This window comes from Myxine glutinosa, chromosome 2 (genome assembly GCF_964187855.1).
Source record: "Myxine glutinosa chromosome 2, kmMyxGlut1.1, whole genome shotgun sequence".
NCBI lineage: Eukaryota > Metazoa > Chordata > Myxini > Myxiniformes > Myxinidae > Myxine > Myxine glutinosa.
The window spans coordinates 62,189,025-62,211,754 of NC_136262.1; the positions used below are offsets into that span (position 1 = coordinate 62,189,025).

The 22,730-nt window shown below is 44.9% G+C and overlaps 2 protein-coding genes across 20 annotated transcripts in view; both read right to left on the bottom strand.

Moving 5' to 3' along the window:
• Positions 1-1,058: 1,058 nt before the first annotated feature.
• On the bottom strand, positions 1,059-7,559 carry TMEM200A (transmembrane protein 200A). Its single transcript, XM_068108074.2, has 2 exons — positions 6,977-7,559; positions 1,059-4,046 (listed from the first exon to the last, which is right to left on the bottom strand). Exon 2 carries the CDS (start codon positions 4,037-4,039, stop codon positions 2,543-2,545), a length of 1,497 nt encoding a protein of 498 aa, XP_067964175.2. The 5' UTR covers positions 4,040-4,046; positions 6,977-7,559; the 3' UTR covers positions 1,059-2,542.
• Positions 7,560-9,971: 2,412 nt separating this feature from the next.
• The window catches only part of L3MBTL3 (L3MBTL histone methyl-lysine binding protein 3), a 207,592-nt gene continuing 194,833 nt past the window's right edge, over positions 9,972-22,730 (bottom strand). For all 19 annotated transcript variants that reach the window (XM_078773371.1, XM_078773368.1, XM_068108064.2 and 16 more), the window contains one exon: positions 9,972-11,889. In XM_078773371.1, coding sequence (XP_078629497.1) covers positions 11,764-11,889 — 126 coding nt within the window. In that variant the 3' untranslated portion in view covers positions 9,972-11,763. The remainder of the gene's footprint in view (positions 11,890-22,730) is intronic.

A 22,730-nucleotide genomic window follows, 5' to 3' on the forward strand; every position in this document is an offset into this window, starting at 1 on the left:
CTGATTCATCAATGATCTCGAGATTCCGATAAAGTTAGATGTGAATGGAACTTCGTCGCAAGTCAAAAACATTTCGAAGAAACAAAACGGTGCTTTCGGGATGCAAGTAAAGGAAACGGTGGTGCAAACGACCATTTTGGTGTTCGAGCCTTTCTTGCAAGAAGGATTCTTCTGAGCCTATAGATATAATTACGTACGTCAATGTCGAGATGAGACCCCCCTCCCCCCCAAGTCATGTGAAACTATCGAATTGCAGAACGTCGCACAAGACCGTCCGCTTACCCTCAAAGATGCTGTGCGTGCAACAACTTGTGCGTTCTTGTGGCAGGAAATTGAAATTTGGACAACGCCGGCGATAACTCGCCTAATCTTCAGCAAATGCATCATGGGATCTAACATTCAGCAACAGCAGACGAGTCCTCCGGATTTCAAATTTCAATTCAACTCAAACCCAAGACCCTAAGATCTTAAGCCATAAGCCAATACCAGGTTATCCTACCTTTAATACATCTTAACTAAGAGTGGGACAAACCACAGGGGGTGGAATAAAATTCAAAGTTAGTCAAAAAAAGGTCTCACTAGAACCCACATCAGTTTCCTTGTTCCTCGATACAAAAAAAACTCCATCACGTTGTTTCTCTGTAAATTGAATTTTGGTTCCTCCAACCTTCTTCAACTGCGGTGGTCTGTCGTGTTCCTTGGTCAAAGAACGTGTGCGTAAAGCAGAATGACCACAGAACGAATAAACGAAGGTTGAATTGTAAAAGTGCAGCTCTTCTAAGGGAAGGTGATGGAGTTGAAAGATCGAGAAGATCAATCTGCGGTGATCATCAATTGGAGGTGTTGGCCATTTAAAGAAAAAAAACAACAACATAATCATCGACATCATGTGGTGTACCTGACACTAACCTGCATCATCTCTGTAAATTACCCCCAAGATTGCTTTGGATGTTCCAAAGTTATGGCCAAACAATGAAAACGTTATGCCGCAAAGTTGAGGAGGAAAAGTCATCACAATCCCATAAATCCAAAGGATATTAGCAAGTCGGATTTCGCTCAAACTGGATATTTTTTATTTATAGGTATAGAAAATGCATATTTTGTAAAAAAAAAACAAAAAACAACAACTATGGATATAAGAGGCAAAAGATGATGCAATTGGATCTTGCAGGAAGGGTGGGGGAGACAATTGTCCATGGTGTGGATGCACCGAGAAACCTGGGATCATGCAACGTGCACCTGGCTGGCCAAAACGAAACCACCTTGGCCAACAGGTATAGTTTCCTGACAAAAAAAATTCTCTAGAATTTCCTCTTCGTATAAAAGGGGTCAGAAATATCATAAATTATTGGAAGGGCTCAATTGGGAATATTGAAATTGAGTCAATGAAAAGAAGGGATGATGATGGGAGATTGGGAGACAGACTGGGTGTATGGGGCGTCGGGAGAGAAGTTTGGGAGGAGACCAGGGGTAAGGGAAGGGGAAGGAGCATACAGTTTGGGGAAGACTGAACACAGGAGGTGTGGAAGAAGGGGCAAGGGGAGCTTTGAAGATTCAGGCCTTTGCATACGTAATATAATAGAGGTCTCCTCACAATAAAGCAATTGAAAGTTTGCGAAACAACATCACCAGTGTTTGAGGCTTAATTACGCATCTTGGGCATCGTGAAGGTGGTGTAGCACTTCCAAGCACTATTCGGGACACAGAAGTCGAGGAAAACGAAGAAGAGCAAATAACGCTCCCAACAGCCGACCACCCAGCGCAGGTGAGAAGATACTCAAACTGGGGCGAGAGGGGCCGCACTAGGCCCAGGCCCTGCTAATTGCCAGTGTGGCAAGAATAATGCGACGCACTGTCAGCTCAGGAGAACCGACACCCGACAGCAAGCAATTACAGGCCATGCGTGACAGGGAGACGGCCATGCATGGAAGAAATAGAAATTTTAGTGCAACCAGAGTTAAAAATACTAAATACGGTTTCATGCTCGATACATTCCTTGGAAAGCATTGCCTCTGACATATCGACCAGCCCTCTCCTACCGACATCTGCACAAGGGTACGCAAGGGTCCACAACGCACTAGCTGGCTGGTTCCAGCATGGCAAAGCAAAATAAATAAATAATTATCACAAAATAACTATTCTACTCTATCTACATCCTCTGAAGATGAGTATGGGTACTCCCAGAATGTCATGAATATGGAGGTTGCCACTTGCTAGTCACACATAAGTATAGGCACGTACCTCCTCTTTCTGCATCCTCCACAGTTTTACATTCCCAGTACAGGCCCCTTGAAAATCTGCCAAAGATGGACACGGGTAATCAAACTTGGATGACTGGATAGCTATCGCTGCCAGCCGCCATCGAGCTCCTTTCAAAAGCATCTCCATTCATTTACGGCTACCATGATGTCAGCAATGCCATTGTGGTAGAGGATGCAAAAAGTGCTATACACAGCGACAGCAGAGACCCGTGTGTTCAAAGAAGGCCATCGAGGCCTGCCAAAAAAATGTTCATTAAAATGCTACATCTCCATTCTCAAGGCTAAAGACCCGTCTCAGAAGAGCAGTGCTGCAGAGGTGCCGAGTTGTGATCCTCGTTCGAGCCGACGTTGCTGTCATGTGACCGAGACGTCATACAAATCCTTTCTCTCAAACTAGAACTGGAGCTACAAGGTCTGGAGCTAGATCGAGCTCTCATTTTCTCCCGAGGAACAGCAAGGCTCAGCATAGGCCCAGGATCTTGAGAAGGCATCCCCTTAGCACCGTTTTCTCTTTCTTCCAAGAGACTCTCCTTAAGGGTTCCATCGGTGGGATCCTCAGCTGGGCTGGCCTGGATTTGCAGACCCTTCAAGGAAGCTGTTGATCCAAGCAAAGCCCTAGTTTCAATACGATGTTTGCTTGAACCTACCTGCTTGGATGGCAACGGAAGAGAGGTGGGCTGAATTTTGAAGTCAACATCCTCCAGTGATGTTGAGCTACATTTGTCCATTGGTGATGATGGTGGTGAAGGAGTAATAAGACCTCTGGGGCCCTTCGCAGGACTATTTGGGTCTATGACACAGTTGTTAAGTTTGATAATGGGAAGTGTAAAGGTGGCGATAGAAGAAGAAACAATTGACCTGGCTTCGTGTCTTTTCCGCTCTGCTGATTGTTTTTCCCCGTGCTCAATCTGAGACGGACAGCCAGGACTGATGGTGCATAGTGCACTGGGACAACCATGAAGGCCCCGCCCAGCACAAGCATCCATGATGCTACTGCAGTTTTCACCCAGGGAGCACGGCGTCACGAAGGAAACACCTGAATTTAGAGGGGCCACACACTCGGACTTGTAACATCTGCTATACCGACCAAAGCATGGCGGCGGCTGCAAAGTAGTTGTGCCGTTCGAATGAGAATGAGCATCTAGAAGTGCCGAGTAGATGTCACGAAGATGGATGATTTTGGTGCCTTTGTCTCGGTTCTCAAAGAGAGCCGCCATGCCGCAGATACAGATGAAAATGCCGACACCCATCGTAAGAGGTCCAAGGACTTTCATGCGATATGTGTGAAGTTGTCGTTCTACAAAGGTGCGAGCAACACCTTGGTTCCCAGACGTCATCGTTCTTGAGGTGCTGAAAGAGGTGGGTGGTGATGAGGAGGCCGTCAGCGATGAGACCATCGGGTCGAGGGATGTCGAGTTGGAGGTCGAAGGCACAAAAGACCTCTCTGCTGATTCGGAGGACTTGTGGTGAAAGGCATTAGTGGAGTTGATGTTTGAGACGGACGATGTAGAAGTTGGACCCGGAGAATATGGCCAATAGCCGATTGCAGCCATGGCGACACCGATTAAAGCTATGACTAGGCCAAGAGCTGTGACGGCTCCAGAAAGTGAAAGGACGTTCACCTTTCCCTTTACAACAACAACATCAGCACCTTGATGGAACCGCCTCCTGCGTCGCTGCTTCTTCAAGCCCTTCCGCGGAGTCCCGGTGCTCCTGGGACCTGGGCCCGGCACCGCCCGCAGGCTGAGACATCTGAGCAGTGCCCCTGCCGCAGACATCTGTGGTCTGCAGATACCACGAGAAACCATTGATACATGGGACTGTGGTATGAGCTTTATGCAAAAGAGCATTTGGAAAGTAATCCCACTCTCAGTTTCAAAAAGAAAAAACCCAAAAAATAAAAACGTTCAAATAATTCATTAAATTGCTTTTACAACATGGATATTGCCTGGAAAATATCCCTACCGTACATGTAAAGTTTCCCTTAAATTACTCACTTTAAGTAAGGTACAAATATAACAGAGAAACATACAGCAAATATTTCCTTGAACAGCCTCTATTAAACTTGCATAAGGGGATTGCTAAAAGAAAGATGGCCACTCAAATCAGAGGATTTGGAAATGCAAAACGCTCTTGCATGGAGATAGAGGTCACAAAAGGGATGCGATCCCTTACAGGGGGTGGTATTTCCGGGATATGGAGTGATCTCTTACAGGGGGTGGTATTTCCGGGATATGGATTGATCTCTTACAGGGGGTGGTATTTCCAGGATATGGAGTGATCTCTTACAGGGGGTGGTATTTCCAGGATATGGAGTGATCTCTTACAAGGGGGTGGTATTTCCAGGATATGGATTGATCTCTTACAGGGGGTGGTATTTCCGGGATATGGAGTGATCTCTTACAGGGGGTGGTATTTCTGGGATATGGAGTGATCTCTTACAGGGGGTGGTATTTCCAGGATATGGAGTGATCTCTTACAGGGGGTGGTATTTCCGGGATATGGAGTGATCTCTTACAGGGGGTGGTATTTCCGGGATATGGAGTGATCTCTTACAGGGGGTGGTATTTCCAGGATATGGAGTGATCTCTTACAGGGGGTGGTATTTCCGGGATATGGAGTGATCTCTTACAGGGGGTGGTATTTCCGGGATATGGAGTGATCTCTTACAGGGGGTGGTATTTCTGGGATATGGAGTGATCTCTTACAGGGGGTGGTATTTCTGGGATATGGAGTGATCTCTTACAGGGGGTGGTATTTCCGGGATATGGATTGATCTCTTACAGGGGGTGGTATTTCCAGGATATGGAGTGATCTCTTACAGGGGGTGGTATTTCCAGGATATGGATTGATCTCTTACAGGGGGTGGTATTTCCGGGATATGGAGTGATCTCTTACAGGGGGTGGTATTTCCGGGATATGGAGTGATCTCTTACAGGGGGTGGTATTTCCGGGATATGGAGTGATCTCTTACAGGGGGTGGTATTTCCGGGATATGGATTGATCTCTTACAGGGGGTGGTATTTCCAGGATATGGAGTGATCTCTTACAGGGGGTGGTATTTCCAGGATATGGATTGATCTCTTACATGGGGTGGTATTTCCGGGATATGGAGTGATCTCTTACAGGGGGTGGTATTTCCGGGATATGGAGTGATCTCTTACAGGGGGTGGTAGTTCCGGGATATGGAGTGATCTCTTACAGGGGGTGGTATTTCCAGGATATGGATTGATCTCTTACAGGGGGTGGTATTTCCAGGATATGGGGTGATCTCTTACATGGGGTGGTATTTCCGGGATATGGAGTGATCTCTTACAGGGGGTGGTATTTCCGGGATATGGAATTAGCTGCTTTGAAAATGTTTTGGAGAAAACAAACGATTCCAGGGTGTTTGGTATTTCACTTTATGGGCCTTTTGGACAGACACCTAAAGATGAACATGGAAGAGCAAGGACACAATGCGGAGATGGAGACAGGTATGAATGATGTGACAACTATAAAGATGAGTATGTGAGATGTCGGTTACCTGGGCTTTAGATGAACTGTAAAATCTGGAGGGGTGACTGTGGGATTACCAATAAACTTGGGATCATCAATAAATTTGGTCCAAAACTTTACACGAGATAGAAAGACGTGAACCCAACGTAGTGTGTGTGATGTGTGGAGCAGAGATGGTGACAAGTGAAGATGAAAAAGGAAAAATAAAAAGAGAATACAAGTAATCTCCATCGACAGAGTGCAAAAGGAACAGTCCCGAAACGGTGATCTCTTTCTCGTACAGGTATGGAAACAGCAATAGGTAGAATCAGAATTAATGTGAAGACCAAACTGAGTACGGTAATAGAATCACAAAAAGACGGAAATGGGTAAAACCAGGAAAGAGAGAATAAAGACAAAGCTAGCACATGAAATACCAGCATGAACGAACACACACACACACACACACACACACACACACACACACACACACACACACACACACACACACACACACACACACACACACACACAGTAACACACACACACACATAGTAACACACACACACACACATAGTAACACACACACACACACACACATAGTAACACACACACATAGTAACACACACACACACATAGTAACACACACACACACACACACACATACATAGTAAAACACACATACATAGTAACACACACACACACACACACATAGTAACACACACACATAGTAACACACACGCATAGTAACACACACACACATACATAGTAACACACACACATAGTAACACACACGCATAGTAACACACACACACACATAGTAACACACACACACACACATAGTAACACACACACACACACAAACACACAAACAGGTTCATCTCAGAAGGTCTAGATAAGCAGACAAAGACCGTGAAAATGACGCAAACCGATAAGGATATAATTGACCTGAAGAAATGAATTTAAATGACGATGACGTCACGAGAAACGTTGAGGATTCGATAAATTAATAATGGCATTGACAAAGATAATTAATATAATGAGGAAGACGATCATTTGACGTGGAAACGTTAAAGACGGGAAGCATTTAAAAGACCTCTGTGGACCCACCGAGGTAACAAAAGAGAAGGTTACACTTAAACAAGGGAAGAAGCATGGAGATAGAGTGGGGGAACTGGGGGGCCAACGGTACACGCCGAGCCAACGGACCGCGACGTCGCCCAGGTGACGGACGTTACCTTTGCTAACGAGGGGGCACACAGACTCGAACCTGGGAGGACGGACGCTTCATGAGTCCCCGTGGAGTCGCTGCTCTGTGGGACTAGGCGCGATCCCCGCTCCGTGGCCGCGCTGCGCCGATAATGACGAACATCTTCTCCTCCTCGGGTCCCTCCCTCCTCGCCGTCTGCCCCCGTCTTCGCAGCGAACCAACCACACTCTCACCTCGTCGTGGCTGCTCCGCCTCGCCAGGGCTAATCAGTTACCGTCCCGTTAAAAGTCTCCACTAGCTCGACCGACCATTCACTGCAAGTCCATTGGAGCCACACTGCACTTTGGGGACTGGTCCTGTGATGTAATAAGCGATGATGCGTTGAGTAAGGTAAGGGGACTAGAGGAGGGATCCTCTTTGGGAGGGAATAAGTAAAAGCCCCCCCTCCAAAACCTCATCGATTCTTGCTTATGTTCAGTATCCTCAACATTCTCAACACAACACGGAAAGCATCACGAGGTGGGGAGAGAAAGGTGTCTGTCCACGTTAACCTCATGGTCACCTGAGAATCTTAAATAGGTCGTTAACAGGCTCCTACCTACCTGCGGCCTTCCTTGCACAATTTGGAATCAAATTCTCAGGATATCACCAGGTGGCCGACAACAACTCATTTAGATGCAAAGTGGGGATAAGCAATTGGTTCATGTCCGTCTGTCCTTCCGTCCATCCGATCGAGGAACAACTTATTGTTCATTAATAAAACTAGGGCATTGCCCGTACTATATCTATATCTAAAATTATATCCCCCCCCTCTATTTACATGAAATGGTTTGGTCCAAAGCGAACGGCTTGCGAGTGGTGACAATCCCCCCCCTCTATTTACATGCAATGGTTCGGTCCAAAGCGAACGGCTTCCGGAGTTTGGTAAAGAAATCGCCATCGCGTACACAAACGCGCAGGAAAGCGAATGAATCGCAAATTCGTTTTTATCAGTTGTAAAACATAGTTTAACGCCAACATAGTTTGCAAACGTGAAATAAATGAATACGCTCTCAAATGTGCCATCCGAGGCAGAGTGTGCCCGCCACGTTCGGCAAACGCGATCGTTCGCTGCTCTGTGATTGGTTGAAGCGTTTTTTGGACATATCTCGGTAAGTAATTGTCCGATTAATTTCAAACCTTGAAAAGGCACATCCTCGGGTCCCCAGCAATATACCTGGCAAGTTTCAAGTATATCGGACCGGTAGTTGTCGAGAAATCGTTGTCGCATACAAACACACAGACAGACACACAGAGATTACTGGAATTATAGATAGATGTCTCGTTTTACATTTACCTGGGCTCTCAATTCATCCCGACCGCACGTGCGTGGTGGATAGGAGTTGCATGATATTTATACCGTCTGCCTGACAGTCAAACGAAATTGAAAATCATTTTCCAAACAGGAAAATTACTCTTTTTGAGGAAGTCATAAAGGACACAAACAACCGGCACGAAGAACCAATGTAACGCGTTTGACCGGGTGGTGTAACAAACACTGGGTAATTTATTTATACGACTTTAAACCTCTATTTATATTGAACTATCAGAAGTACCCGGCGTTGCCGGGCGGGGGAGGAGGGGGGGGGAATGGGGGAGGGAGGGATTGGTGGGGCGAGGAGAGGATGGGGGAGGAGGGGGAAGGGAGGAGGGGGAAGGGGCGGGAGGCGGTGGGGAGGGAGGAGGTGGAGGGGGGAGGGGGAGGGGGAGGGAGGGAGGGGGAGGAGGAGGGGAAGGAGGAGGGAGGAGGAGGGGAAGGAGAGGGGAGGGGGGAGGGAGGAGGGGGAGGGAGGGGGAGGGAAAGGGGGGAAAGGGGGGAAGGGGCAGGCGGGGAGGGGGGCAGGGGAGGAGAGGAGGGAAGGGGGGAGGGGGGAAAGGGAGGAGAGGAGGGCAGAGGGGGAGGGGGAGGGAGGGAGGGGGAAGGGGGGAAGGGGCAGGCGGGGAGGGGGGAAGGGGAGGAGGAGGGAAGGGGGGAGAGAGAAGGGGAGGAGAGGGGGAAGGGGAGGAGAGGAGGGGTGGCAGGAGAGGAAGGGGGTTCATATATATGCTGGTGGGTGAATGTGGCGTTCATCACGTTTCTGAGTTAAGTGTGATGCCGATCAGGAAGAAGAAGAAGCCATACTACCAACTTTGTACACTTCTGGAATTGTTTGATTTTTTTTGTATTCAAATGTCTGGTGATTGTTTTGTATGTATTTATGCGAATGTGTACTTGTATATAACTGTCATTAATTTTAAAAGGCTTAGGCACTATCGAGCGATAAAAAAAAAAAAAAAACTCCAAAAAACGATCTTTTTTTTTTTCAGAATTTCTTTTTTGCCGAAAACACTCCCAGGCACTCACTGATGAACCTCTGAAAGTTTGACGAAGACCCGTTCAGCCATCTCTGAGAAAAATGGCAACAGACAGACAGACACACACACAGACATCTCTCTATATATAGTAGATTATATACTTGAACGCTGTAGAAAACAAATTGCCTTCATCATACTTCGAAGAACCTACATATTGTGAAATACACAATTGTTACGGATCTCAGTCGTCGGCCTTTTCCCCTTACCAAGGGGGGGTTAGCCCCTTGTCTGATACTGACCGACGTGAGTCCTGGAAATCCCAACGCTCCTTCCGGTTGGGAGCAGCCAGGGTAATTGGTCAATGAAAAGTCCCAAGGACCTGAGTGCCACTCCTGACCGTGAAGCAGGGAAGAGACTCCTGCTCGAACCACGGTTTTAGATAGACTAGTTGCCGAGTGGTTTTTAGCAACCCGGAGTTCGAGCCATTTAACAAAGACTAACCCGATTATAAACGTTGGCCGAAATCGCACCACAGGAACTCAATGGGGAAATTCCTTTTTGGACTTTCCGCCCACCCTGTATATATAGTAAGTAGCATGTGTATCAAGGTGAAGAAGAGGCTGCACATATGGCCATGTACGACTACAAGCGTCCATAGTGATCAATAAAGCTTCCATCACCTAAAACTATGACTTTACGTCGTTTTATTGCAGCTTATAAAGGTGACGTATAAAACTGCTTCAGTAGAGCTAAACTTCCGGACTTTAAAAATTATCTTTAAAATCATTATTTTATTTTATTTGAAGGACTGTATATACGTAAACACTGCACGGGGAATCATGTTCTTTGAACTCTCTTGTTGAAACTGTATTGCAAGTTGTGCCAGTGGTCACCACAGTGGTGAAGTGTTCAACTTTAGAATCCGGGATCGTTTACATCGACGACGACGACGACAACTACTGAAGATCATGACTCCAAAGAAGACCCAAAAAGCAACATACTACTTTATGTAAAGATTTCATTGCAAGTACATTCCTCCAAGCTTCACTCCACCCCAATCCCCTCCACCCCCACCACTACCAAAGCAACCGAATATTTCATAATTAAAGCAACTACAATAAAAATAAACGCTAAAGTGAAACGTATTGAGTTATTGTTAAGAACATAGGTGGGTAGTTCTGAGGCTGCTACTCAAAAGGAAGCTGACACTACCAGCGAGGATGGGTCACAGTTAGCAGCTTGGCGGTATTTTAGGAGCACCAGAGCATCCGTGGGATGTAAACGTATTAGGAAGGGTATATTTTAACAAGACCCCGCCAAGATTCTCCTGAAAAGCATCAAGGGCAATGGGGTCCAGTGCTGCGAGCCACCCACTCGAGAGAAACGCTCGGTGTTCCTCAGCATTGTAACTGTAGATGTCCATGGGCAGTCATGCAGATATCCTGGAACATTAAGAAGGCTAAGGTCATCAAGATGGAGCTCATGCACATTGTCATTCCTGAACATCAGGATGTTCTTGACCAATGGCATTACATTATCCACAGGTGTCCTTGAGCATTAGGGGTTATCCATCAGTGTACTTAAACATCAGGAGTTATCAATCCCTTGGCGTACTTGAACACGAGTTATCAATCCCTTGGTGTACTTGAACACGAGTTATCAATCCCTTGGCGTACTTGAACACGAGTTATCAATCCCTTGGCGTACTTGAACACGAGTTATCAATCCCTTGGGCGTACTTGAACACGAGTTATCAATCCCTTGGCGTACTTGAACAACAGGAGTTATCCATCAGTGTATTTGAACTTCGTGAGTTATCCATCAAGGTTCTTGAATATCAGAAGGGAATTATCCATCAGTGTTCTTGAGCATCAAGAGTTATCCATTGGTGTACTTTAGCATCAGGAGTTATCCATCAGTATATTTGAACGTCACAAGTTATCCATCAAGGTTCTTGAATATAAGGATGGAGTTATCCATGAGCGTTCTTGAACATCAAGATGGAGTTATCCATCAGCGTTCTTTCACATCAGGATGGAGTTATCCATGAGCGTTCTTGAACATCAGTATGGAGTTATCCATCAGCGTTCTTGAACATCAGGATGGAGTTATCCATCAGCGTTCTTGAACATCAGTATGGAGTTATCCATCAGCATTCTTTCACATCAGGATGGAGTTATCCATGAGCGTTCTTGAACATCAAGATGGAGTTATCCATCAGCGTTCTTTCACATCAGTATGGAGTTATCCATCAGCGTTCTTGAACATCAGTATGGAGTTATCCATCAGCGTCCTTGCAGCTCAGGATGGATTATCCATCAGCGTCCTTGCAGCTCAGGATGGAGGTATCCATCAGCGTTCTTGAACATCAGTATGGAGTTACCCATCAGTGTCCTTGCAGTTCAGGATGGAGTTATCCATCAGCATTCTTGAACATCAGGATGGAGTTATCCATCAGCGTCCTTGAACCTCAGGATGGAGTTATCCATCAGCGTTCTTGAACATCAGGATGGAGTTGTAAATCTTGAGTGCTGGACCAAGTTTGATAGTCATTATCCGCACCAGATCGGTCTGCGTCAGGAGAAGTAGCGCCTCACCATCGATTTGCTGAGGAGAAACAAATCATTATAGTTATAATCATCTCAGTAAAATAAATGAACATTTACATTCATGACAATTATCCTATTATCTTCAATATTGACACATAAAAAAACCAATACCAGTGCGATCAACCAATAAACATTATAAAAGCTATACCTACGGGGTTAGCTTTTACCAAATCTAATTTTGTGGTTTGCAAATAAATTGAAGTTAATGTACAGAATTGTATCCCAGGCTCAATTCCTGCATGTTTACTTATTTAAAAAAAAAAAAGGAAGTCACAGAAAAAATACACATCCAAAATAAAAAATACACAAAAAATAAAAATCACAACTTAAAAAAATCATAAAATAAAAATCATAAAAATCATAAAATCATAATCATAAAAACAAACAAACAAAAAATTAATAAGAATTTAATCATAAAATCTCAGCTTAAAAATACACATCCTGCTTTCAGGTGACTGACAGAATATCATTTAAAACATTATAATCGACTCGAGCAGCATTCGGTAGAGTGTATACCTCCGCCAGGCTGAACAGTGAACAGTTTATGGATCTGCATCCGTACCTGAACCAAAATAGTATCGGCTGGTTCTTGTCATCGACCCAACTCACCACCAAGTTTTGTAATAACCCGTCCACATATTTTTGAGATAGCATGCTACGTATATTTTTTGACTCTATATCTCAATTATGAAGAATCATTTTTAAAATTATAAATTCTCGTATCCGCATCTGGACCCGGATCTTCACCAAAGTTTAATCAATTTGTTCTTGTTACACACCCAACCGGTCCACCAAGTGTTGTCCAAATCCATCTGTCATTTTTTGAGATATCCATCAGTGTCCTTGAACATCAGGATGGAGATATAGTCCTATATATAGTTTTGGGCCTTATCTCTCAATGGTGAAGAATCATTTTTAAAATTATACTATCTGGATCCGGATCATCACTGAAATCTAATAATTTCGTTCTTGTCACACACCCAACCTGTCCTCCAAGTTTCATCTGAATCCATCCATAACTTTTTGAGATATCGTGCTAACAGACAAATAGATTCACCCCAGATCCACTTTTCTGAAATACCGACTTCTTTCCTGGGAGTCCTAGCAGTGTCCATGTGTTTTATATCTCCCCCCCCCCCCCCTTCCCGTGCCACCTCCCCCCAAGCCCTCTCCCTCCCACAGTTCTCCCGATGTCCCTGCCCTCAAATGTTGTGCTTGTGTGCTTCCTTCTCTCTCCCCATCTTGTCTCCCACTCCCTTTATCTTATGTTTTATGTCAGTTTGTCTTTTTGTGATTAATGTTAGCTATTACACGAGCCTCGATCTTGTCCTTATGGGTGGGGAGGGAAGTTAAACCAGCACGAAGATGAATTAAAGATCCCATGGTGCTATTCAGAAAGTGTAGGCTCCTGTGTCCCAGTATCCAATAGGGTACTCCATTTGTGGCCCCAATTAACCTCGTCTTCTTGTGTGGTGACCACATGAGTTTTCCTTTCCACACTCCTCAATCCTCAATCCCAAGGCTCCTCTCTCTCTCTGCACCTTCATCTCGCTCCTGCCCCTCCCCAACAACACCTTGCACCTCAAGATGGTTAAATGTGCTGGTATACCTTGGCCAAATTCCACAGCATCAGTTGCATAATCACGCCTCGGTAATGATGCAACCAGCGGGGTGCATTTGACATTGAATGCCAGTCAAATATGCATTCCCTGGAATAGTGTCTGAAAATATAATCGAAGTTAGATTCATATGGTTCGGCGAAATTCCAACAACAGATTACCAATATTGAATTCCGTTCTAATTATCTACAGAAGACAGAACTTTTGAAGTTCAAACACCCATGTCGTCATCAGAACCGGGCGAAACTCAGCACAGATGCTTGTCCTTTTCAATGTAGCTTCCAGCCGTTGTCTCACATTTTCCCAGCGGAGAGTGAGCTTCCCGACGCGACTGGAATCCAAAAAAATTTGGCAAGGGAAAAACCTTCTGACTTTCTCTCTTTAGTTTGCCCTTCAACTGGAAAATTTGATATCTTTTGAAAATCTTTAACTTTTCAAATCTATTGTCGATCAGTTTTGAGGAATAAATAAATAAATAAATCAGAAAACCACGAGTCGGTAGATGTATGGCACTTTTCTGTATCTAGACAGTCAAGGCTCATGGAAGAGAAAAACGATATGGGATGAAGGGAACAACACAAGGAGGGCATTGTAGAGCATCTGTAATGTTCAATCGTAATCCAATCAAAGAAATGTAGTGAGTGGATGCTGCTCCCTGCTAAATACAATTAATTAATTTGCTTACAAATAGCACTGAACCATTCAATCGAGTCTATACGCCGGAAAGCAACACCGGTTTCAATGTAGTAAGGGCCCTTAGGGATATTTTGGTTCAAATTCTTCCGAAAGCATCAAATTTGGCGCAGATGTTGCCCATGCCATACTCTTTCGATTTTTGACGGGCGCCAAGGGCGGTATGATCCGGGGACCATACCGGTCCATCCCGCCATGTCACCTGACCTATGACGTCATAATTAGGATATGCATCCAATCACATGGCGTACTATAAGTGGTCAAAGTTCAAAATGAATCGATCGAAAAATGAAGGCAGGGATCCATTTTTAAGGTTTTCATAAAATCCAATATGGCCGCCAGGTCACAGGACCTATGACGTCATATTTATGAAATGTATACAATCATGTATACATGAACCCAGATCATGATCGCACAAAAATTCAACACAAGGATATGGCATACAGTTCATAAAACATCAAAATCCGTACCTTTGTAATTAGACTGATGAACTGCATATGCCTGAAAATTAGGAAATGGACATGTAAATATTTCCTCTAATTGTCAAAAATAAGGTCAGAGTTCGATTACCCAACCCAGAAACATAAAATGGTGAACCTCGCGTAAATCTTGACAAAAAACTCAAAAACCGACATGTTTGACTCAAAAATGACCTTTAAGATGACCTTGAGGGTTGACCTTGACCTGGAATCATCAAAATAACATCATAATTGGATTCCTCGACCTCGAGAACCCCTGAAAAGTGGTATCATACATGATTCCAACCCTTTTGGTTATTTAACTGATTTTCCTCTAATCCGGGTGGCGGCCATTTAGTATTTCGCCAATATGGGGCCCCCGGGGGGGGGGGGGCGCCCGTCAAAAATCGAAAGAGTATGGCATGGGCAACATCTGGGCCAAATTTGGTGCTTTTGGAAGAATTTGAGCCAAAGGGCCCCAAAATATCCCTAAGGGCCCTGACTAATGGTGGTGTACTGTATTCCTTTGCCTCGTAGGAAGAGAATCCGACTAGGGGCCCGTGGTGGGGAAACACACCACTTTCAAGCTCCTCTCAGACTAGCTCTCCAATCCTTTTCAGTGCCATGGGGAAAAAAATCAGCCTGGAATGTGCAGGATATATTTTTTTGTTTGTTGCCAAGGTGATTACAATTGGTATGCTGACATTTTAAAACCCAAATATGCTTACATCTGTGAAACCATTTGAAAACTTGAGCAACGCATAACACAACGGCTGACTGGTCCATTAGTCCGGCAAGCCTGCAGCTTTGGAATAATCAAGCGTCATCTCCTACCAGGGCCGTTGTATTCCACTGCTGCCTTTGCTTTTATATTGTGAAGATGTGAAAAATCCCTGAGTCTTTCAGCGGGCCGTTTTAATACGAGTGTATGCAAATGAGGTTTCGCGGGAAGGCCGAGTGAACAAATAATTGAGAAAGAGAAAAGGAAGGAGAGCAAAAGGAAACGATGTTGGGAAGAGAAAGGAGCAAAGGGAAGGAAAATGTAAGACGCATGACGGGGGTTTGGGGGGAGTGGGGGAGGATAACATATTCCAACATTTGTGTGTCCATTAAATGACAATGGCAGCTCTTTTGCCATTTCGTATATTCCTCGCTCTCATTAGAAGATGAAGTTGCAATCTTTTTACCATAAATATATATATACTAGCAGGAGTACCCGGCGTTGCCGGGGCGTGTGGGGGGGGGGGGGGGGGGAAGGCAGGAGAGGGAGGGGTGAGGAAGGGAGTGCAAGGGGGAGGGGAAAGATGTATATACGACATGTATATACTACATGTATATGATGCATATACATATAAAAGATGTAAATACTGCATGGTACATCTTTTGAGGGTTGACAGGCCCCTCCGTTTTGGGGGATGGGGGGAAGGGAAGGAGGAAAGATTTACAAGGAGGAACTTCGACCGCTTCCGGAATTGTTTGATTATTTGTGTTCAAATGTCTGGTAATTGTTTTGTATTTATTTATGCAAATGTGTACTTGTATATAACTGTCATTAATCAAATAGGCTTAGGCACGATCGAGTGATTTTTAAAAAAATCAAAAAAAACGAGCTTTTTTTTTTTTTTGGGCCTAAAACACTCCCAAGCATTCATTCCCTGATGAAACTCCAAAAGTTTGACGAAGATCTGTTCAGCCATCTCTGAGACAAATGGCGACACAGACAGACCAAGGGCTCTCTTATATAGTAGACTCGCAGAAGTACCCGGCGTTGCCGGGCGGGGGAGAGGGGGGAGGGAGAGGGGGAAGGGAGAGGGGGGGGGGAGGAGAGGGGAGCAGGGGGGGAAGGGGAGGGGAGGGGGAGAGAAGGGTGCGGGAAGGAAGGGGAGGAGGAGAGAGGGGGGAAGGGGGAAGGAGAGGAAGGGTGTTCATATATATGCTGGTGGGTGAATGTGGCTCATGTTTCTGAGTTAAGTGTGATGCCGATCAGGAAGAAGAAGAAGCTGAACTACCAACTTCGTACACTTCCTGAATTGTTTGATTTATTTGTATTGCAATGTCTGGTCATAGTTTTGTATTTACTTATGTGAATGTGTACTTGTATATAACTGTCATTAATTTAAAAAGGCTTAGGCACTATCGAGCGATTTTTTTTTTTAACTCCAAAAAACGATCTTTTTCTTTTTCATAATTTTTTGTTTTTTGTCGAAAACACTCCCAGGCACTGACTGATGAAACTCCAAAAGTTTGACGAAGATCCGTTCAGCCAACTCTGAGAAAAATGGCGACACAGACAGACAGACATCTCTCTTATATGGTAGATACTTCTCAGCTAATATAACAGGATTTTGAGCTGAAGTCATCGATCAATCAATTTGTGTTCTTGAAGAACAAGCTTTGGGGGAAGGTGGGCTCGGAGTGAGATGGGGGAAGCACCTGCATGACTGGGTATTCATGCAAGCTTGAATAATCCATCAAGGTTAATGAACTCATTCTTTGTGGAGGTCCATTATGCTCGGAAGTCGTCTCTTTCAGCCATGAAAACCAACGAATTACCAGGGGATCAGCTGTTGCTGCACACTTAGCTTTGGCAGCAAATGCTCGAGAGTGAAAGATAGGGAGAGATGGAGGGATGAGTGAGGAGAGGAGAGGGAGAGATGGGGGGATGGGTGAGGAGGGTAGAAAGAGAGGGAGTGAGAGAGACAGAGAGAATGAGAGAGGTCTTGAGCCTTTCAGAGAAATGAAAGCTGCTCAGGATGGGAAGGTTTTAATTTCTACTTGGACAATTAAACACAATGTAGTTCAGTTGTTACGTTTTTAAAATCTATGTCTCAGCAATCCTGTGCTCAATTTCCCAGGAAGGTTTCATTCACAAATCTCTGAAAATAAAGGAATGTCCTTGAGCAGACGTAGCAACATTGGCATATTGGATGGAGTAGCATTACATTGTCAGGCATTTGGCCTCAACTAAGACCCCTGCCCACTCTGCTAAGTTATGATATGGTGACTTCAACAACACAATCATGTTATACTTATGCAAAAAGCTAAAAAGGTAGCAACTGAGGAGAGGGACTTTTCTTCTTCATCTTCTTCTTCCAAAATGGCCCAATTATTCCCATCTCCTTGTGGAATTGGCAGGGGGTGAACCGTTCTGTCCCAAATCTTTCAAAAACTGGCTGGCCAGGCTTGACGTCCAACTGGCAGAAATTTGGCAATAACTGGGGTACTTTTCAGGAAACACATTGTTAAGGTGGCATCTTTAACATCCACCAATGATCTGGCAGGCAGATCCTCTGGCTTAACATCCTTCCGTCCTTTCGTTGGATGGCACACATAATGACGAATCACCCTGCATGTAAAACACCAGGATGACAGTTTATAGTTAGGTCGAGATTTGAACCGAGGACAGACAGTTCAGAGGTGAGTGTGCATACCTCCAAGCTATGCTGCCAGCCATAGGAGCAGGGGGATGTCTTAAAAGTCCTCTTATTTTAAAAATCTCAATACAATATCTTAGCTAATGGAAAAGCGAGAATGCAAAGGGTCAAAGGCATTGTACCAACAGTGGGGCCGTGAGCTACAGTTGGACAAAATCAACAAGGGGATGAACAAACAGGAAAAGAGGGGAGAGAGAGGAGGGGACGAAAAGGAAGCACAGTAACCTGCCAGTAAGATCATTCGGTAAGGTACGTTCAAAGGGTGTAGGAGGGGGAAGAGATTGTTGGCAAGGAAGGCTGTGAGTGACATGAGATCGTGGTGCATAGCCGAATTATTGAAACCCTGCTGGAAAGAGTGTGATTGAACATCTCCAGAAAGCAGTTCCACAGACGGGATAAAAGAGCAGCAAAAGAGTTCAGGTGTGGTGCAATAAGCCTGGATTTTGGGAGTTTAACCAGGAGGTTACTGGAACACATGAATCTTGGAGTTCCTGTGGAATGTTGGATGCGAGATAGAACAGAGGGTGCCAGACCAGAGGAGACACAGTTATAAAAACAACAACAAAGCCCACCACCATCTACGTTGGATATGAAAGCCAGATTATGTGCTCCATAATGCGTCAACCCTGCTGGCTACCAAACCAAAACTGCAGTTTACATTTTGTCTGGATCCACTCAAACTAAGCACCTGACAGCTCAGAGACCAATATGGTACAACAGTGCTATCCTTCTCCCTTTCTCTTGCAGGTGTGGAATGATCGGAACCCATTTCCATGGAGCAAAGAGACGGTATTGGAATGGAATGAAAACAAGACTGATAGTCTAACAATGGCATAGCTGGCCTTGTTTGACACTTTAGGTGAAGAGGATAGTATGACCTGCCTGGGTGGGGATACCAGTTAGCAGTCAGCAAATAATGGAAGTAATAAATTGTTTTGACTTCAGGTATGGACAGATGGGCAGCCAGTTAGTGAATGACTTGGATAAAAAAACGGCGAATCGCAAACGATGAACCAATAAATTCCACATTCCTGTGCCACCTTCAGTCAAACGTCAGGCGTTGCCAGCAAGCTCTCTATATTTTCATTCCAAACCAATTCCAATGACAATTTCATTCCAATGACCAATTCATCATTCCAATCACAAATTAATACTATGATATTGATCAAAATAAAACGTTAAATCACTATTGTATTGAGGTCTCAAACCAGCGAACCGTCATCATCTGTTCACTTCCGGAATCGGGAGCAAGGTTCGTGTCAATCACATTTCAAAATCATAATTGTATTTAGGAATTTCTGAAACTTCCTACCTACCTTATGACACCCACTCAGACCCCAAAACGTTCCACAGAAGGTTATTATATTTCCTTTTAGTAAAATATGCAACTGTAATGGTTACGAAACACGCCCCCTGTCATGTGACCAGATCCTCAGCTAGGATTGGTGTATGTTCGTGGGGAGATACATACAGACAGACAAAAACACTGTTCTACAGGCTACGGCATAAAATAATTGATGACGGTGAACATCCGAACAAGAGTCCGAAATAGAACTGAAGGATCTTTAAATCCTTCATTTTAAAAGGATTATCAATGGAGACTCCCTAGCATGAAGATTTGAACTCACCATATTCAGAACTTTGAGGAATAACTGCAACACGTTTTTCTAGTAAATAAAAATGATCACGTACCAACAAATACACTTGGTTTTTTTTTTTTTTTTTTTTTTTTTTTTTTTTTTGTATACAAGATCGAGGCTCGTGAAAGAGCGAAAATTAATCACACAGAAAGACAAACAGACACATAAAACAAATAACATCGGGAGCGGTAGACAAGATGGGGAGAGAGGGGGAAGGACACAAACACAACATTTGAGAGCAGGGACCGAGAGACATGGAGACATCGAGAGATCTGTGGGAGGGAGAGGGCTTTGGGGGGGAGGCATGTGAAGGGGGGGAGGCATGTGAAGGGGGGGGGGGGGGGGGGTGGGAGAGGTATAAACATATGGACACTGCCAGGATTTCCAGGAAATAAGTTGGAATTTCAAACAAGGTGGATCTGGGGTGAATTAGTGGGGGTAGAAAAGATCAAGGTTATGGATGGGGGAAGATAAGAGATGGTGGTGAACAGCTGTTTTAAAGACCTGGAGGGAGGAGAGGGATTGAAGGGAGTGTGGGAGTTTGTTCCACAGGCGGGAGAAAAGAGGAATGAAAGAGTGAAGGTGAGCAGAGAGCCGAGATTTCGGCAGTTTAACCATCAGAGGGTTGCTGGCAGATCTTGTGCGACCTGTAGGAATATTTGGGGGACAGAGCACGGAGAGAGCTGGGGGAGCAAGGCCGGAGAGGAGTCGGTAGAAGACAGAAAGACCACCTACCTGCCTGCGGTGAGTGAGTGAAAGGCCCTCAGAGATAGCTTCATCGCGGGAGATTCCAATGATTTTGAAAGCTTTGGATTCAACAGCGTGAAGCCGAGCCAGGTGTGAGGCAGGAGCACCAGCCCATAGGGGAGAACAGTATTCCATTGAGCTGCGGATGAAAGCCTTGTATGTGGTGAGGAGCTCAGGTGTGCCAAGGAAGGACTTCGCACGACGGAGGATGCCCAGTCGGCGACTGGCTTTGGAGGCCAGCTTGGAAATGTGGTTTTCCCAAGAAAGATCATGGCAGATAGTGAGACCCAAAAGCTTGAGTGACAGAACTTCTTGGAGAGGATTGTTGAGAAAGTAGATGGGAGGGTTGTCCAGTCGATCTTTTCGGAGAGACATAGTAAGAGAGTGAGATTTGGCAGGATTGAAAGACATGTTCCACTTGTTTGACCAGTCTGTGATTTTGTCCAGGTCTTCAGAGAGTGAGGAGGCTGCAGACTGCCTATCTGAGGGAAGAGGAATGGAGCGGCAGAGAGTGGAGTCATCAGCAAAGAGATAGAGAGGATTTTCCAGAGAGTCAGAGAGATCATTGATAAAGACCAGAAAAAGCACAGGGCCCAGCACACTTCCTTGGGGAACTCCAGCCTGAACAGGAAGGGGAGATGAGAGAAATCCATTCAGGGCCACACGTTGACTACGACCAGAGAGGAAGTCCGCAAGCCATGCATGGAGATTTCCATGGATACCATAGGAGGAGAGTTTGGTGAGCAGAGCTGGGTGCCAGACCGTATCAAAGGCCCTTGATATGTCAAGGGAGACAGCTCTGATTTCCTGTTTGGCATTCAGGACCTCCATCCATTGTTGAGACAGCAGAAGCAGCATGTCCAGAGTAGAGTGACCTGGTCTGAAACCAAATTGATGATCAGAGATCAAGCCATTGGAGAAGAGGAAAGATTTCATATCCGAAGCAATGATGGATTCCATGGCTTTGCTGATAATTGGGAGCAGGCTGATTGGTCTGTAGTTGCAAGGATCTGTTTTTGCACCTTTTTTGTGTAAAGCGGTAATGTTAGCTGATTTCCAGGATGCTGGCAGATGACCTTGAGCAAAAGATAGGGTGAAAAGAACAGAGAGAGGGTGAGATAGAGCGGCAGAGCAGGATTTTAGGACCCGTGGGCTGATGCCGTCTGGTCCAGTTGCAGAATCTTTTCCTACCAAAAGTCATGGTACACCTCTCTTCAGCAGCCCACACATGTGAATCTGATTTGAATAACCGTGAAAATCGTCAGCTGGCATATGGTAAATACTCGGGGAACAATTGCATGGTTGCTTTCAGAGCATTATGTCACGGAGGAAGTGGTTAAAAGAGTTACAATGACGAATGATAATCAGCCACCGTGATAATCATGCACTATTGAGTGGCAACTCCATCAGGAGGATTTCCACCATCCTAGCCAACAGAATGATCACCTGGGAAATGTCATCATTATTAAGTGGCAAACTACGTGAAACACCGATCCAAAGCAATGATCCAGTAGATTTGTGAAAAATCACATGAAGTGGAAAAAGAACTCTGTGCCAAAACGTGTGTACAACTAGGGGATACACTGTACAAGGAATGCCGTAGAATGTCACCCCCAACCGATCAAAAAGAGGCAGAAAATGTTAGAGTCTGTGATGCTGTGATGAGGGCATGGGGAGGCCTTGCAAGAGATTTAATGGCCGCACAACAATCCTCGTTATGTATGGGAAAAAAAGAAAATCTTTTGAGTTCCATGATGTTTGGGAGGATATTGCACCAGTCGAAGTTGTCCTTAAAATAATAGATCAGATGACCATCATTACAGCACAAAGTGCACAAAAAAAATCTGTAGAAAATAAAATGATCTTGTCAAGGAATCAAGATAATGTTGCAATGCTCTGTAAATGGCGATAAGTCACGAGTGCAAAATCGGAGGAGGAAGAGAATTGCGAACACGGAGAGGCAGCCCAGTTTGTCAGTTCACATCAGTCACGGAACGCTTTGCAAACAATGGTGTACACAAAGCAAGCGAGAAGGCGAAGGTCAAACAGCAAGGCCAATGTCACCGTTGATTAAACTGGTGTACGTAGGTCTCTCGCCAAATTTGACCTATGGCTTTGTTATATTCGGCAATAATGAGGCCTGCAAAAACTGGTGTAATGCGGTTCCATCGCCCCTTCTCCATCCAGCCCCCCTGCTACTTCACACCACCCCCTCTGCCCCATCGTCTCTGCCTCTTCTGTCCTACCT

Coding starts and splice junctions, on each gene's coding strand:
- TMEM200A (XM_068108074.2), bottom strand. CDS start 4,039: ATGTCTGCGGCAGGGGCACTGCTCAGATGTCTCAGCCTGCGGGCGGTG.